General features: G+C 44.6%; 2 protein-coding genes and 1 non-coding gene across 6 annotated transcripts; all 3 read right to left on the reverse strand.

Annotated features, from left to right (window-relative positions):
* Window positions 1-758: 758 nt before the first annotated feature.
* Window positions 759-5,489, reverse strand: LOC109774254 (FBD-associated F-box protein At5g60610). Of its 2 annotated transcripts, XR_005761826.3 has the most exons (4): window positions 3,034-4,187; window positions 2,762-2,905; window positions 2,186-2,640; window positions 759-1,469 (listed from the first exon to the last, which is right to left on the reverse strand). XR_005761826.3 is itself a non-coding variant. In XM_040394294.3 (3 exons), the coding sequence occupies exons 1-3, from the start codon at window positions 3,880-3,882 to the stop codon at window positions 2,329-2,331; spliced, it is 1,305 nt and encodes a 434-aa protein (XP_040250228.1). In that variant the 5' UTR covers window positions 3,883-5,489; the 3' UTR covers window positions 1,953-2,328. The 2 variants fall into 2 exon arrangements, 1 of the variants encoding a protein (XP_040250228.1); XM_040394294.3 differs by lacking the exon at window positions 759-1,469 and having other exon boundaries at window positions 1,953-2,640; window positions 3,034-5,489.
* On the reverse strand, window positions 1,580-1,660 carry TRNAL-AAG (transfer RNA leucine (anticodon AAG)). Its single transcript has one exon. It is a non-coding gene; the product is annotated as a tRNA-Leu (tRNA).
* A 575-nt stretch (window positions 5,490-6,064) lies between the features above and the next one.
* Window positions 6,065-10,818, reverse strand: LOC109774253 (pentatricopeptide repeat-containing protein At2g22410, mitochondrial). Of its 3 annotated transcripts, XM_020332968.4 has the most exons (4): window positions 8,757-10,818; window positions 8,370-8,584; window positions 7,467-7,778; window positions 6,065-6,905 (listed from the first exon to the last, which is right to left on the reverse strand). In XM_020332968.4, exon 1 carries the CDS (start codon window positions 10,765-10,767, stop codon window positions 8,863-8,865), a length of 1,905 nt encoding a protein of 634 aa, XP_020188557.1. In that variant the 5' UTR covers window positions 10,768-10,818; the 3' UTR covers window positions 6,065-6,905; window positions 7,467-7,778; window positions 8,370-8,584; window positions 8,757-8,862. The 3 variants fall into 3 exon arrangements, with proteins under 3 accessions (XP_020188557.1, XP_020188558.1, XP_020188556.1); XM_020332969.3 differs by having other exon boundaries at window positions 6,065-7,778; window positions 8,799-10,818; XM_020332967.3 differs by having other exon boundaries at window positions 6,065-7,778.
* Window positions 10,819-17,413: the final 6,595 nt, after the last annotated feature.

The following is a 17,413-nucleotide window of genomic DNA, read 5'->3' on the forward strand; positions in this document are numbered from 1 at the left end:
AAAAACATCATATGAACTCCGTAGAAACTAAATACAAAGTCTGCTCAAACAGTGCATATAGTAAAAAATATATATAGTTGAAAACTGGCGGTGACTTGAGAAAATCCCAATAGGACGCATCCGAGCAATTGTGATGATGTATCGTTCAACATCTGAACTCCTTAGAAATGGAAAGTTAGGGTTGCTCCCAGTGGTGGGGCTACCTTCAGAGGGAGAAAGTTGTGGAAAGGCCATCAGTTTCATGTATAATTTGCCACTACTTTTTATGTGAAAATTATGCTAACAATCATAACAAATTGGAGATATTAAAAAAAACTTAAGGCATCGTTAAAACCAGTGCAACAAAGGTGCTTCTAGTATACGCATATGAATGCAGATTTCCAAAAAAACAGAACAATTAGGTAGATTGTACCATAGGTAGAAGACATAGAAGACAAAACTTATGGAGTAATCTACATTTGGATGACCCACACAAATGTCGCAAAATCACTCTAAAAATAGTGTCCCCTTGACTCCTTATATTGGACTGTGCTCTGTCCATTTTGAATATGCATGGATATGGATATATATCCGATCCATGAGTGGCGCCAACGAATTCGGGATAGGCGGTAAAAATAGCTGGTGTGGCCGTTACGTGGCTTTAAATAGACCAGTGCATGGATAAAGCACCCCCTTTTTTATCTCCCTCCCCGCTTTGTTACTGCTCACCACTACAACCCGTAGAGTAATTTAACTTAGGCTGATACAAGGATCCACAATTAACTGCACATTAGTCTTCCATTTCAGCAAAGGTAACTCGCATGATTCATTCTCCATGTACGTCTTTCTTGTGTTCAGATTTTTTGGGAGGGTTTGGATGAGAGGTTTCTGGCTAGACGATGGCAGTAATTTGTTAACATTTCTAGTACGATGTTCGTTGTTTCACCGGTCCTTGGTTCTGATCAAACCTTCGTTGGAATGGTAGAGGTCGATCGAGATTGCCGTCGTCGTCGCTCGGTCGATGGGGGGCAGCATGGAGGAGCAGCTGCAGACGCCGGCGGCGGCGAATAAGATCGCGGTGCCGTTGAAGAAGCACCACCCCAACCTCCACATGGCCCACGCCGGCGCGGGCAAGGGCGGCGGGGAGGCGCCGGCGGTGATGGTGACCACGCCCAAGGCGGCGTCGCAGGCGCCGAAGCACGCGCACCTGCTGGCGAGCCCACGGGCGTGCCTCTGCTCGCCGACGACGCACGCCGGGTCGTTCCGGTGCAGGCTCCACCGCGGCGGCGTCGGCGCCGGCGCCGGCCTCCACGAGATGGGCAAGAAGACCAGCCCCGGCGCGTGACGCGCGCGCCCACCCGTCCGCACGTTCTTGTTTCTGTTTTGCTTTGCTGGATGGGTGGTGTGCATCGACGGGGAAATTCATCTGGTTTTCTGCAGTCGACGATTATAAATGTTGATCGATTCTCTACCTGATGGAAACCGGCCACCTGTATATATAAGAAAGTGTACATAACTGCCGGTTCAGTAATGGGCAATTGCAGAGTTCTAGCAAAAAGTTTCAGAATATTTTTACACGTCTGGAAGAAAAAATGTAAATTGTTCACAGTGGGATTTGAACCCACGCCCTTTCGCACCAGAGCCTTAATCTGGCGCCTTAGACCAACTCGGCCATATCAACTTGCTGGCAAAAATCCTCCTGCAGAGATCAGAAACGCTTTCTACCATCATCCTTCTTAGTTAATACCCCTTTCTAAAACATTTTCTGAACCTGTCTCTCAATTTCATTCTAATTTGAAATCCCACTAGGTATTTACTAGCTAATTGGTATTGGAACAAAGCATCGTGTAAAACCAACATGGCGCACAGCACCTGATAACTTGGCCACCTAGCTCTGTGCAGTCTGATCATCTGATGATAACGAGCGAAACAGACAGAGGTGACACTACAAAACCAGAGCATAGCAAAGAAAGTGCCAACCAACAACATGCTACAGAGCAGGCACACTATATTCAGATTTCGGAGCCACATAGTTGCGGATTATATCACTAGTACGTAATACTGGTCTTTAGGCAACAGGATAAATAACACTGGTCTTTTCAGTACTGCACTAAAATGTACTCAAGGTAGATGAAAGCTGAAACATTCATGTATGCTAATGGTAGTTGAAAACTTGAAATGTGCCCTATCTCAAGAAAATGCATACCTACAAACATGTGTTTCCCAAAAGGCTCAGATCAATCATGTGAACATATAGCGAATTAAACCGTGCGTTCAGCAACGAAGAAAAGGATCGTCAATGGTAAGGTCCAGTGCTTTCTGCAAGTTCCAAGCACCGTCCACTTTAGGCTACACCAGCAACACTTTAGAGGCCCATGCTCGAAACTGAGGACAGCCGGATCTGTCTATCATCTCATTCACCTCAACCGCTGAAGTAAAATTTTCATCGAGCGGCACAAGCAGCAAAGACTCAAGCTCCTGCGCATCCCCGGCGATGAACTTGAGGAATTCAAATTCTTTTTGATTCCCTCTGAACTTGTGGAAAACGATCCTCTTGACGCGTGATTTCCAGCATTTAACTGCAGTGACCTCCTCCCAGAACTTGGCATGGTGCTCCCAAGTGGGTTGATAGGCAATTGAGGATCGAGCATGTAGGGCAGACTGCATATTCATACCAGTGTGGTGAACAGTTCAGTTACATATATAGATCATGCTGCTATACAGTATTACTATAACATTGCAAAATGACTGACTGACTAAAGGAATCGGGCGATATATATACCTCAATGTGCAGAGTTGAGATGTTGGGGAAGCATCTGAGGAAGCTGGCTAGCATCTTGACCTCGCTGAGGATACGGAAATTCACTTTCAAGGCCAATATCCTGACGCCTGGAACCACAGCGCATCTGCTCGTCATTGTGTCCGGCTGAAATGCGGAAAGATAGATACCAGACTCGTTAAATGTTGGATAATCATGGAGAAAATCATGATGGATGGATTAATGTGTACTGAATAATTCCATAGGTTGAGAGGGAGATTGAGAGGTAGCCATACCCCGATGACATTGTCACCGATCTGCAGCTTGTGAACTCTTGGCTCCAGGTACCCGAGCACTCGCAAGCTGGGTGCACAAGCAATCTTGATCCTCACACGATCGCACCTAGCAATAGACGGCTCCAAAAGGATGAGGCGCTCCAAGAGTGGCGCGTCCATCACGGCGAACTTCTCCATGGCGACGAACTTCTCCATGGTGGACAGCCCAACGAGCACACACCGGAGGCTTTGGCTGCGGAGATGGACGCGCTTGGGCGAATTGAGGGCCAGCGTAAGGGTCTGCAGGACGGGGCTGGCAGCGAGCAAGTAATCCAGGTCATGTTCGGTCATGCTGATACCTATCATGTCGAGTTTCCGGAGGTGGGGAAGAAAGGCGTCGGCGCTGCGGGAGAGGTCGCCGGGGAACCTCCAGAAGGACAGTGAGAGGAACTGGAGCGAGGAGCAGCGGAGGATGTCGGCGGGAAGGCGCGAGTGGACGTGCTTGTTAAAGAGGGCGAGCTCCTGGGTGCCCTTGGCGGCGAGGAGGCGCGGCCACTCGGGGAGCTCACGGTCGAGGGAGGCGGGCCTGCAGTCGGTGAGGAGGACGGCGCGGAAGGGGCCCGGGTGGTCGGCGAGGACTCGGACAACGGAGGCGGCGCGCGTGGGCTTCGGGAGGTGGGCGTCGTCGAGGACGAGAGGGGTGGAGCGCCATAGGTGGCGCCAGCGGGAGGCGAGGACGGCGGTGCAGGCGGCGTCTGTGACGGGGAGGCGGGAGACGATCTGGCGGAGGAGGTCGTCGTGGAGGTCGCTGATGCGGCCCTCGCCGTCGTACCCCGCGGTGGAGAGGAGGGTGGCGGCACCGTCGCTCATGGTGGCGACTGGGGAGGGTTTCGGTTTGATTTCGGCAGGAGCGGAGCAGCGAGCCGGAAATGGGTTCCTAGCGGCCCACAAAGCGTCCCCTGCCCACTGACCTGGAATAAGCCCTTTTCAAGGAATTTTAACAGGAATTTCAACACATGATAGGATTCCTGTAAGAAATTATCTTTAAACCGAAAATCCAATTCGGTGCCCAGGCTCATCTGCACCCGGTCAAAAAAATCAAAACAAATATTTAAAAAGTTCAAAAAAATCCTTTTTTGTGTGTGATAGAAAATTGTATGTGTGAGGTTCACTCCAAATTTCAACTTATTTGGACATCTGAGCAGCTCTCAGCAAAAAAAACAAATCGGATCAGAACAGTGTGTGAACAGTAAACTTTTTTACAGACCCTGAATTTGTCTTTTTAGCTGAGAGTTGCTCAGATCTCCAAATGAGGTGAAATTTGGAGCGCACCTCACGCATAAACTTATCTAACAGACAAAAAAATTGGAAATTTATGAATTTTTTTAGTATTTGTTTTGATTTTTTTCGTTAGAGGGGGTGCAGATGAGCTTAGGAGCAGAAACACCGCACTCTCTTTAAACCCTTTAGTTTTTTCTACGGGTATTTAAACCCTTTAGTTTACAGTAAAGGATCTCTATTGTTATATAGGATTCATATTCTTTACATTTTAAAGGACAAAAAGTTAGCTCCGACCTAATGGATTTCTTTTAATCTTATTGACATCTATTCTCCTAGATACATGTCATCCCATTTTCTGTAACTTTCTTATTTCTATCTTTACGAATGATTAACTGAATGGTAATATTAACATTCTACTTAGATACTTAATTCTTGTGTCTAACTTCAAAATTATATCTACTTTGGAATGAAGGGAGTAGACTTTTAGCTAGGTTCCATCTCAACTTCAAACACTAACATGGAGTAATTTCTACCTATGGTATATTTAGAAAATGGGGGGGGGGGGGGGGGGGGGGGGTATGAAAGCGGTGTCTCTTCCTTCTATAAGTACAAAGCTAACAACCTTCCAAAAACATATGCTTTTGTACTGGCATGTTACAACCCGAACCAACAAAATGTGTGTTGACCCTCCTGTTTCCGCTCGGCTAGTGGTAACCCCTGCCCTGATTCCATTATAAAGCCGGCCTAAAAGACCCATTGCTCTGGAATTTTATGTCACTCCAATATCCCTTTGGGTACTGCCAGCCCATTCTCATTTCAAATACCCAAACATACGGGGGAGTTATAGGTGCTACGGACTTGCCCCCATCATCCACTAATCCACCCCTTCCCTCTGAATTTTAGGGTGTGGACTCCCTCACTCTCCTATTTCCAATCAAATCTCGCCAAACTCAGCATGTAGCTTAAATTATGTAGAGTTTATCCATAGGTGTAACAAACCTCTTCTCATTCTTAGACAGGAGAATGCGGTGGTGAAGGTTGCCAACACCTTTTTCATAATATCCATTGGTACCATCATAGAAGGTGGATTGCTGATTTGTTTCCTCATACTCTAGATATGGCCGCTTGTTTGTGTGGGTTCTTTAGGCTGGAAGATTCAGCTCCCCAATGGCTATGGGCAGCCAATGCAGCTCCCCTCCCCCACCCCATGGAATGTTATTTAACAGGCACCTATAAAATAGCATAGTCGCGCACATAGTATAGTAGAGACAACAACATAGAGATGAAGGTGGTGTTCTTCTCTAATTATTCATATCTCATAATAAGATTGAATGTATACGATCATATAGCCATACCTCTAAAAATATAATAGATCGCTAGGATGTGTTGGAAGAAATGCTCAAATTTTTTTCTTGGAAAGGAAATTAGGTCGTCCATATGCAAGTTCCCTAAAGGAATGAAGCCAAAGCTTTATGCAGATTTTAGGACTTTGAAGCCACCGTATTGATTGCGTGAAGAGATGAATGCAAGATAGCACTTCATATTTCATACATTTATATTTATATTTATAGGTGCCACTCTAACTATTACTAGGCTAGGCCCATGTATTTCGGAATAGAAGACTATCGCGAGATGGTGCTCTACGTATCGCCAGACAAGCACGCTATGGGCCCAATTTGGGTTCCTACGGCAGCAGGTTTTAGGCGGGAGGTTTTGGTGCATTTTCTTGGTTTTCATCACTTTTTTGTGTTTCTTTAGCGGTTCTCTTTGGTTTTTCCTTTTTTGGTTTTATGTGTCGGTTTTCAACGGTTTTCTTTTGGTTTTTGGTTTTCTGTGTTTCTTTACCGGTTTTTTGGTTTTTTTATCAGATTTTTAACACATTGTACATTTTTAGTACACATAAGATGATAAGAAACACTTTTATAGACATTTAACATTTTTCAAATACATGATACAATTTTCTTATACATTTCGAACACTATTTTATACACATTTACCATTTTTAAAATAAAATATTAATGTTTTTTCAAAGATGTGTTAAACATTTTTTTAAATACACGTTGAAACATTTTTTATAATGTTATAAAACATTGTATGAACATTTTTTTGAAAAAATGCCAAAAATATATTCTTGAAACACCTGAACATATTTTTAAATGTAATCTACATTTTTTTTGAATGAAATGAAACTTTTTTGAATTACAGAAACATTTTTTTACATTGCATAAACATGTGTATTTATAATATTTTGTACTGTGTTAAAAAATGCATAGAGCACTGAAAAATAAATCAAGGGCACGTTTACTCTCCCATGTTTCTGGAGTCTTTGCGCAGTCGATCATGCTGTTGAACAATGATGTGAAGTACTATACTAATTAGAATTGGTTTTGAAGTTGTAGCTGGATCTTGTTTCCTTAAATTATTACTGGAACTGGTCATTCTTTTAGTTGCTGTATTTGCTCTGTACTAATACTGCCTACACTGTAAGTGGTTAAATAAATGTACTCCTTGCTAAAGAAAAAGATAAAGCTAGGGATAGATTAAGTATTCATCTGCCCGTAGAAGGGTCGAAGCCTCGAAGGTTGTACTACTGCAACTATCAATCAGGATTCCTTCAAAAAAAAAGTGTCAGTCAGGATAACAGATCGACTTCTCTTCGTGCCGCAGCAGCTTGAATTAAAAGAGAAAAAAAGAAGTGAAAACATATCAACATATACATCCAGTTGACTTTTCATTGAAATTCCACCCAGAATAGCCCCTGTTGAGATTTGAGAAAAAGTCATGCACATTCAAATGTCCTAATCCTAAAATCTTGACCTTGGCTGGGCATATATGTGCAGAACCCTGGCAACATGCTGGAGCTCCAGTAGCATGAAAAGTCAGCCATGACTACTACCGAAAACTTTGCATGGTGAAAAATAAAGGTGTTTGTCAGCCAGTTCTTAAAGTATTCTCCAATTACGAAAAACTGGTGTTCTAACAGTGAGTTAAGACCATGAAAAATCTTTATCTTCTGGTTTCATGCGGTATACAGTGCTTGCCATCTGAATGATCAACACCGTTGAAGTGGCTTTGCATCTCAAAAAACAGCCTCCCCAGATGGAAGCATAAATATGTATAATCAGGCATGACAACATGGTTAGCTCTTTATGAAAGTCAATTAACAACCTTACCTCGATTGTAAGTCAACCAAGTAGGCTTCAGCAAAAAGCTCATTGTTTTATGCAAATATGTCTGTCAGACTGCGGTATATGCTTCTATACTCAATTACCCAAAACAGTGGCTTCATCCTCCTCTCCAGAGAATAGCTGAAGTGCCTTGAATATTCCACAGTTGCTTTAAGAGGCATCTTGGTGGTTTGTAACATGAACTCAAGCTCTGGTTCCAAAACAAGCTCAGTACCGTACCCAGAAGTGGGGACAATCTAGAGATCATTGAGCACATCATCTTTCTTAGACAAGCCCATCCCTAGGGAGTAATTCATTCTGTAAACATGGCAGTTAACGCCTGTGAGTCCACACAGCATCTTAGTGTATATGTTTGACAAGTGAACAATCACATTGTTAGACTTCAGGAAATTAAGCAACAAACAGTAAAATCAGAAATAGGAAATAGGAAATTGGCTTCACAAGTGGATTATACTACTGACTGCAGTGACTTGGGACCATAAACGCAATTGATCCTATCATGTACGAAAACATTTATTTAGTAAAGTTTTTGCTCTTTGTTAGCTATTTTTAAAAGAGTATTATGAATTACGGGCTAATATGAAAATTTTCCAATTGGGTAAGAAACAACCATAAAGACCCCAACTGAATATATCAGGTGCAGGGTGCCTGGCCTGCCTAGTATATATATCCCATCAAAAAGATCACTGATCCCAGTTTCCAGCTGATCAATCGAACATTTATTTCCTGCCAAAAATACAAACACCTCTTCCTTTGGTGAATTCATATGTGACGGCTAACTTTCTGTTGCACAGTCAAGCTGCTCGTCAGGTAAAACAAGAAAAGTGCTGTACGTAGATGGTAGACAGTACAATCCCCAGTAAAGCTAAGAACAATTTGGTTCCTTACAGGTGATTAGCAGTCAGGATGATCTCTGGCGGTCCTTCCGGTTTGATGAACTTACTGTTTATGAGCTTTAGTTTCTCTAGATATTGGTGAGACATCACAGCCGATGCAGAGAATCCTGAGTGTTGTCGATGTAATGCCACTGACCTAACTGTCCGTACAGTCGGTTGAGTTGATTGAGTTGATTGCCCCAGTGAACCATGGTATCTGCAGAAAGCCTGAAACTGAACCAATTAGCAGGAAAAATGCAGGTTTACGTCAAAGGAAACTCGAGTTTCCAGTATTCAAATGTGAATAAATTAAATGCCTGAAATTGTACTATTCAATGTTCAAAATTCAAATGAACCTAGGGATACTTTCACTACTTCAGGGATGCTTCTTTACACCTACCTTCAGGTTTCCACAGACAGGCTACTTGATATGAATATATACCTTTGCAGCCCATGCTCTGCATCAGGCTCAGAATGGCTATTGGAGCACTCCTAAATAACTTATTTCACTCTTCCATGATGAGTTCTACAGGCTGCACAGCCAGGACATGCAGAGAGACTAAATGATATGCCAACTGATCAACTGCCTCGTATATCTCACTTGAGCTTTCATGTCTGGTGTCTTCCACTCCAAATTCATGTATGCTGTTATTTACTTCAATTGAACTAACACCCATATCCTTTTTTGTTCCCCGCTCTCTCATTAGCTTCCTGAGCCTTCTCATGTCCTCCCACTGGTGAGTTTCATACAATAAATTAGAAATTAGGACAAACAAGCCTCCATTCATTCCCTCCAGCTCAAGCAGTTGTTTGATCGCTAGCTTGCCGATCTCTACATTGCCATGGATCCTGCAGGCTCCAATTAATGCACCCCAAACCACAACATCAGGCTTCATTGGCATATCTTTTATCAGATCAACAGCTTTTGCAAGATGGCCACGCCGACCAAGCAGATCAACCATGCAAGCGTAGTGCTCAACTTCAGGCTTAACATTGTAAACATGTCTCATGGCTTTGAAGTAATACTGTCCATCTTCTAGTAGACCACCATGACTGCATGCAGAAAGAAGACCGACAAATGTGATCTCATCAGGGGAGAAGGCATCAGATATCATAGCTCTGAAGAACATGACTGCCTCTTGTGCACGCCCATGCATGGCTAGCGCTCCAATAAGCACATTCCAAGAGATAGTGTTTTTATTGGGCATCTCAGTGAACAAGCTTATGGATGTGTCTACCTGACCACATCTTGCATACATATCAAGAAGTGAGTTAAGTAGAGTGACACCAGGATCACTAAAATTATCTTTAATATAACAATGTATCATCCTTCCAGAGGCCAAATCACCATTTTGTCCATGGGCAGAGAGGACACCAGCCAAGGTAGCCTCATCTGGAGTGAGACCTAGAGATTTCATACGGTTATAAATACCCAAAGTTTCACGGAATCGGCCACCCTGAACATAGCAAGAGATCATGGCATTCCAGGAGACTATGTTCCTCTCCGGCATCTGCTCAAACCAATCTCTCGCAGCATCAACAGAGCCATGTTTTGCCAGGGCACAAAGCATGGAAGTCCACGAAACGACATTCTTTATGGGCATCATGTCAAAGCATCTATGAGCCATCCACAGATCCCCGCACTTACCGTACATGTCTACCAGTGCATTGCCAAGAATCAGATCTACCCGGGACCCACTAGCCAACATATGACAATGCACCAGCCGACCAACCTCAAGATTTCCCTCACTCGAGCAAACGAGAAGCAGGCTGACGAACGTGAACACATCGGCCAACACTCCTTGGCGCCTCATCTCTCCAAACAAGGCGCACACCTCGCTGGTCTCCCCTGCCTGTGCACATCCTCCGATCATCGTGTTCCATGACACGACATTCCTGTCTGGCGCCATCTCGGCAAAGAACCGCCTAGAGTCCCTCAGCGACCCGACCGACGCATATGAGTGCAGAAGTGCGTTTCCCACGAACACCTGCCGCACATACCCCAGCTTGACAGCCACTCCATGGGTGGCCACCGCATGCTCTGCGGCCCGCGCCCGGGCGCACGCCTTGAGCACGAAGGGCAGCGTGAACTCGTTCGGCAGGATGCCACGCCGGAGGGCGTCGCGGTGCAGGCACAGCGCCTCCTGGGGGCAACCGCTGTTGGAGTACGCCCTGATAAGGCGGTTGTACGCGAACCTGTCCGGGTCGGGAACTCTGTCGAACAGGCGGCGGGCGTGGCAGAGTCCCACGTGTCCGGCGCCACCGGAGAGCGCGCAGTAGGAGGCGACGAGCTGGGAGGCGAGGGAGGCCACGGCGGATGGGCCGTGGGCGAGGAGGTGGGCCTGGAGCTGGTCGAGGTGTCGGATGGAGCGGCACTGGCGCAGGAGCTCGAGGACATGGCGGGGGTTCATCAACAGCGCCGCCCGAGACCACGGAGGAGACGGTATGTACTCTAGAAATGGCCACGTGGGGCAACTTTTGTTTTGAGTGGTATATAAGCGGGCAAGGTTCTCACTTCCAGTTTCACAAAAATTTCAGTACCACCCAAAATCATCGAAATTCAGTGAATTTCAATTATTTCAGCTTGCGTTTCGGCCAAAAGGCCGAAATATTCACTTAAATTGAATCACATATTTGATATTTTTGAAAAATATTTAAATTCATGTGTACTATTGAAATTGCTGATTTTTTTTGGCTGAAAGGTAAATATTTCAGTGATTGCTGAAATTATTGAAATTCAATAAATTTCATCGAAATCTCACTGAGAGTGAAAACAATGTGTGGTGCAACCAGATGTTGGAAGGTTTAGGTGACAAGAGATACTCCCACTACGGGTAAGAGCAAGGTTGGCTACTCGTAGTGGGAGTGTCATATATTAATATCGTGCACACAAAATTGCCTAGTTGGCATATATAATAGTAGATATAATATTCTTACTACTAGTAGACTAATGAAAAATAACTTATGATTAACACGCATGAATTTATGATGTGGCAGCACTCCATGCATAGACTATGGCAAAAAAGGTAACTTATAACTTAAATGGATGATTTGCTTACGTGGCATAGTTGCACGGCTAAAGAAACTTAGATAGTGGGTTGTAGCTAACATGTATGAATTGATGATGTGGGAGAGCACATGAGTAGAACAATGCAAAAAATTGTAATTTCTAACTTAAATGTGGTATTTCTTTTATGTGACAAGGTTGCATGACTAGGAAAATAGATAGTGGGTTGTATCTATTTAGGAATAGTGGATATACTAGAAGGGTTGGGTGCACTTTGCTGCGACGTTGTTGTTGTTGGGTTTCTTAAAAAAATCACTATGTTTTAAAATATAAGGTGTATTACTTTTAGAAAAGGCAAACCTTTTAAATTTGATCAAATCTGTAGAGAAATATATCAAAATCCATAATATTATGTTGGTATTTTTAGATTCATCATGAAATGAATTTCCATACTTTGTTTAATATTGTGGATGTTGATATTTTTGCTCCGAACTTGGTCAAAGTTAAAGAAATTTCTCTTTCTAAAAAAATAATACCCCTTATATTTTTGGAACTGATGGAATATGTAGTTTGGCTGGTGGGGAAGATGATATAGTGAGTTCTATTTTTATTTATAAAGGGTTGATTTGGTGGCCCTTTCGTTGTGTGATTTTGTGTTATTCGCTAACCAGTTTATATTTATGTGGAGAAATTTCTGTGTCGGTGGTTGCATATACTCCCTCCGTTTCTTTTTAGTCTGCATATAAAATTTGGTCATGTCAAACTTCGTAAATTTTGACTAACTTTATAGAAAAAATATCAACATTCACAGTATGAAATCAATATTATTAGATGCATCATGAAATTAATTTTCATAGCATATAGTTTTAGTATTGTAAATGTTGATACCTTTTAATATAAATTTGGTCAAACTTTGCAAAGTTGGACTTTGACCAAATTTTATATGTGAACTAAAAACGGAGGGAGTACTATATTGATGCTACAATATCGCATGGTGGCGCTTCTTTTTTCTAGGTGGTGGAAGGGTTTGTGGGGTTGATATGTTCTTATTGATCGGTTGTTGCTGATTGATTTCAAAAATTGTTGGCCCGGCCAAAATCATAAATCAAATCCAAAATTGAATACCTGAAAGCACAAGTGCTCCCTGGGTGGTTTTGGTAATTAATGTCAACATATCTCTTGTTGGACTAATATTTTCATCTAGTATATTTCAGATGAGTTCAACAAAGGCGTGACATGGACAAGAGGATGTGGAACCCCTTCAAGATGCTAAGGACAAAGATTGGCAAAAGCTCAAGACTCTACATTTTCATTTTAGTGATCCAAGATCACGTTGACTCCATAGGAAAGCCAATACTATTAAAAGGGGATGAGGTGTTGCTTAATGGCTTGCTTGCTCAAAGTGCTTAGTGATATGCTCCAAAGCCCTCAACCACTTTCTCATTTCCACATATGTCCTAAACCTAAAGTCAAACTCGGCCCTACCGATTTGATCTATCCGGCGCCACCGAGTTCACTTGACATAGCCACTGCCAGAAACCCTAATCAGTTCGGTCTACCGGATGGGATCCCGGTCTCACCGAGATGGGCTTGCAAACTCTCTGTTGCCTGTTGCAATCATTTGGTCTCACCGAGATACGCAAGCGGTGTAGGGGAACGTAGCAGAAATTCAAAATTTTCTACGCATCACCAAGATCAATCTATGGAGTACTCTAGCAACGAGGGGAAGGGGAGTGCATCTACATACCCTTGTAGATCGCGATGCGGAAGCATTGCAAGAACGCGGATGAGGGAGTCGTACTCGTAGCGATTTAGATCGCGGTTGATTCCGATCTAAGCACCGAAGAACGGTGCCTCCGCGTTCAACACACGTGCAGCCCGGTGACGTCTCCCACGCCTTGATCCAGCAAGGAGAGAGGGAGAGGTTGAGGAAGACTCCGTCCAGCAGCAGCACGACGGCGTGGTGGTGGTGGAGGAGCGTGGCAATCCCGCAGGGCTTTGCCAAGCACCGCGGGAGAGGAGGAGGAGGGAAAGGGGTAGGGCTGCGCCGAAAGAGAGACGTTCTCGTGTGTCTTGGGCAGCCCAAACCTCAACTATATATAGGGGGGAGGGGGCTGCGCCCCCTCTAGGGTTCCCACCCCAAGAGGAGGCGGCCAGCCCTAGATCCCATCCAAGGGGGGCGGCCAAGGGGAGGAGAGGGGGGCGCCACTAGGGTGGGCCTCAAGGCCCATCTGGACCTAGGGTTTGCCCCCTCCCACTCTCCCATGCGCTTGGGCCTTGGTGGGGGGGCGCACCAGCCCACCTGGGGCTGGTCCCCTCCCACACTTGGCCCACGCAGCCTTCTGGGGCTGGTGGCCCCACTTGGTGGACCCCCGGGACCCTCCCGGTGGTCCCGGTACATTACCGATATCACCCGAAACTTTTCCGGTGACCAAAACAGGACTTCCAATATATAAATCTTTACCTCCGGACCATTCCGGAACTCCTCGTGACGTCCGGGATCTCATCCGGGACTCCGAACAACATTCGGTAACCACGTACATACTTTCCCTATAACCCTAGCGTCATCGAACCTTAAGTGTGTAGACCCTACGGGTTCGGGAACCATGCAGACATGACCGAGACGTTCTCCGGTCAATAACCAACAGCGGGATATGGATACCCATGTTGGCTCCCACATGTTCCACGATGATCTCATCGGATGAACCACGATGTCGGGGATTCAATCAATCCCGTATGCAATTCCCTTTGTCCATCGGTATGTTACTTGCCCGAGATTCGATCGTCGGTATCCCGATACCTTGTTCAATCTCGTTACCGGCAAGTCTCTTTACTCGTTCCGTAAATCACATCATCCCGTGATCAACTCCTTGGTCACACTGTGCACATTATGATGATGTCCTACCGAGTGGGCCCAGAGATACCTCTCCGTTTACACGGAGTGACAAATCCCAGTCTCGATTCGTGCCAACCCAACAGACACTTTCGGAGATACCTGTAGTGCACCTTTATAGTCGCCCAGTTACGTTGTGACGTTTGGTACACCCAAAGCATTCCTACGGTATCCGGGAGTTGCACAATCTCATGGTCTAAGGAACTGATACTTGACATTAGAAAAGCTCTGAGCAAACGAACTACACGATCTTGTGCTAGGCTTAGGATTGGGTCTCGTCCATCACATCATTCTCCTAATGATGTGATCCCGTTATCAACGACATCCAATGTCCATGGTCAGGAAACCATAACCATCTATTGATCAACGAGCTAGTCAACTAGAGGCTTACTAGGGACATGGTGTTGTCTATGTATCTACACATGTATCTGAGTTTCCTATCAATACAATTCTAGCATGGATAATAAACGTTTATCATGAACAAGGAAATATAATAATAACTAATTTATTATTGCCTCTGGGGCATATTTCCAACAGTCTCCCACTTGCACTAGAGTCAATAATCTAGTTCACATCACCATGTGATTAACACTGACGGGTCACATCACCATGTGACCAACATCCAAAGAGTTTACTAGAGTCAACAATCTAGTTCACATCATTATGTGATTAACACTCAATGAGTTCTGGTTTGATCATGTTATGCTTGTGAGAGAGGTTATTAGTCGACGGGTCTGAACCTTTCAGATCCGTGTGTGCTTTACGAATATCTATGTCATCTTGTGGATGCTACCACGCGCTATTTGGAGCCATTTCAAATAATTGCTCTACTATACGAATCCGGTTTACTACTCAGAGTCATCCGGATTAGTGTCAAAGATCGCATCGACGTAACCCTTTACGACGAACTCCCTTTCACCTCCATAATCGAGAAAATTCCTTAGTCCACTAGGTACTATGTTGGGGAACGTAGTAATTTCAAAAAAATTCCTACGCACACGCAAGATCATGGTGATGCATAGCAACGAGAGGGGAGAGTGTTGTCCACGTACCCTCGTAGACCGACAGCGGAAGCGTTATCACAACGCGGTTGATGTAGTCGTACGTCTTCACGATCCGACCGATCAAGTACCGAACGTACGGCACCTCCGAGTTCTACACACGTTCAGCTCGATGACGTCCCTCGAACTCCGATCCAGCCGAGTGTTGAGGGAGAGTTTCGTCAGCACGACGGCGTGGTGACGATGATGATGTTCCACCGACGCAGGGCTACGCCTAAGCTCTGCAACGGTATTATCGAGGTGTAATATGGTGGAGGGGGCACCGCACACGGCTAAGAGATCTCAAGGATCAATTGTTGTGTCCCTGGGGTGCCCCCCTGCCCCCGTATATAAAGGAGCAAGGGAGGAGGAGGCCGGCCCTAGGAGGGGGCGCACCAAGTGTGGAGTCCTACTAGGACTCCCTAGTCCTAGTAGGATTCCACCTCCCATATGGAATAGGAAAAGAGGAAGGGAAAAAGAGAAGGAAGGAAGGGGGCACCCCCCTTCCCTAGTCCAATTCGGACCAGACCAAGGGGAGGGGTGCGGCCACCCTTGAGGCCCTTTTTCTTCTTTCCCATATGGCCCAATAAGGCCCAATACGTATTCCTGTAACTCTCCGGTACTCCGAAAAATATCCGAATCACTCGGAACCTTTCCGAAGTCCGAATATAGTCGTCCAATATATCGATCTTCACGTCTCGACCATTTCGAGACTCCTCGTCATATCCCTGATCTCATCCGGGACTCCGAACTCCTTCGGTACATCAAAACTCAATAAAACTGTCATCGTAACGTTAAGCGTGCGGACCCTACGGGTTCGAGAACTATGTAGACATGACCGAGACACGTCTCCGGTCAATAACCAATAGCGGGACCTGGATGCCCATATTGGCTCCCACATATTCTACGAAGATCTATATCAGTCAGACCGCATAACAACATACGTTGTTCCCTTTGTCACCGGTATGTTACTTGCCCGAGATTTGATCGTCGATATCTCGATACCTAGTTCAATCTCGTTACCGGCAAGTCTCTTTACTCGTTCCGTAACACATCATCCCGCAACTAACTTATTAGTCACAATGCTTGCAAGGCTTATAGTGATGTGCATTACCGAGTGGGCCCAGAGATACCTCTCCGACAATTGGAGTGACAAATCCTAATCTCGAAATACGCCAACCCAACAAGTACCTTTGGAGACACCTGTAGATCACCTTTATAATCACCCATTTACGTTGTGACGTTTGGTAGCACACAAAGTGTTCCTCCGGTAAACGGGAGTTGCATAATCTCATAGTCATAGGAACATGTATAAGTCATGAAGAAAGCAATAGCAACATACTAAACGATCGAGTGCTAAGCTAACGGAATGGGTCAAGTCAATCACGTCATTCTCCTAATGAGGTGATCTCGTTAATCAAATGACAACTTATGTCTATGGCTAGGAAACATAACCATCTTTGATTAACGAGCTAGTCAAGTAGAGGCATACTAGTGACACTCTGTTTGTCTATATATTCACACATGTATTATGTTTCCGGTTAATACAATTCTAGCATGAATAATAAACATTTATCATGATACAAGGAAATAAATAATACTTTATTATTGCCTCTAGGGCATATTTCCTTCATACTAAGGATAAGTTCGACCGCTGTCATGTGATCCATTCCCGGATCACTATTATACCCCTTGACCAACTCATGGCAAGGCACACTTCATGTGCGGTACACAACATAGCATACTGTAGAGCCTACGTCTGAAGCATAGGGGACGACCTTCGTCCTTTCTCTTTCTTCTGCTGTGGTCAGGTCTTGAGTCTTACTCAATACTCACACCTTGTAACACAGCCAAGAACTCCTTCTTTGCTGATCTATTTTGAACTCTTTCAAAATCATGTCAAGGTGTGCGTTCTTTGAAAGTATCATCGGGCGTCTTGATCTATCTCTATAGATCTTGATGCCCAATATGTAAGCAGCTTTTATCCAGGTCTTCCTTTGAAAAACTCCTTTCAAACAACCCTTTATGCTTTCCAGAAATTTTACATCATTTCGGATCAACAATATGTCATTCACATATACTTATCAGAAATGTTGTAGCGCTCCCACTCACTTTAT

The sequence above is a fragment of the Aegilops tauschii genome, chromosome 7, assembly GCF_002575655.3.
Source record: "Aegilops tauschii subsp. strangulata cultivar AL8/78 chromosome 7, Aet v6.0, whole genome shotgun sequence".
In the NCBI taxonomy this organism is placed as follows: domain Eukaryota; kingdom Viridiplantae; phylum Streptophyta; class Magnoliopsida; order Poales; family Poaceae; genus Aegilops; species Aegilops tauschii.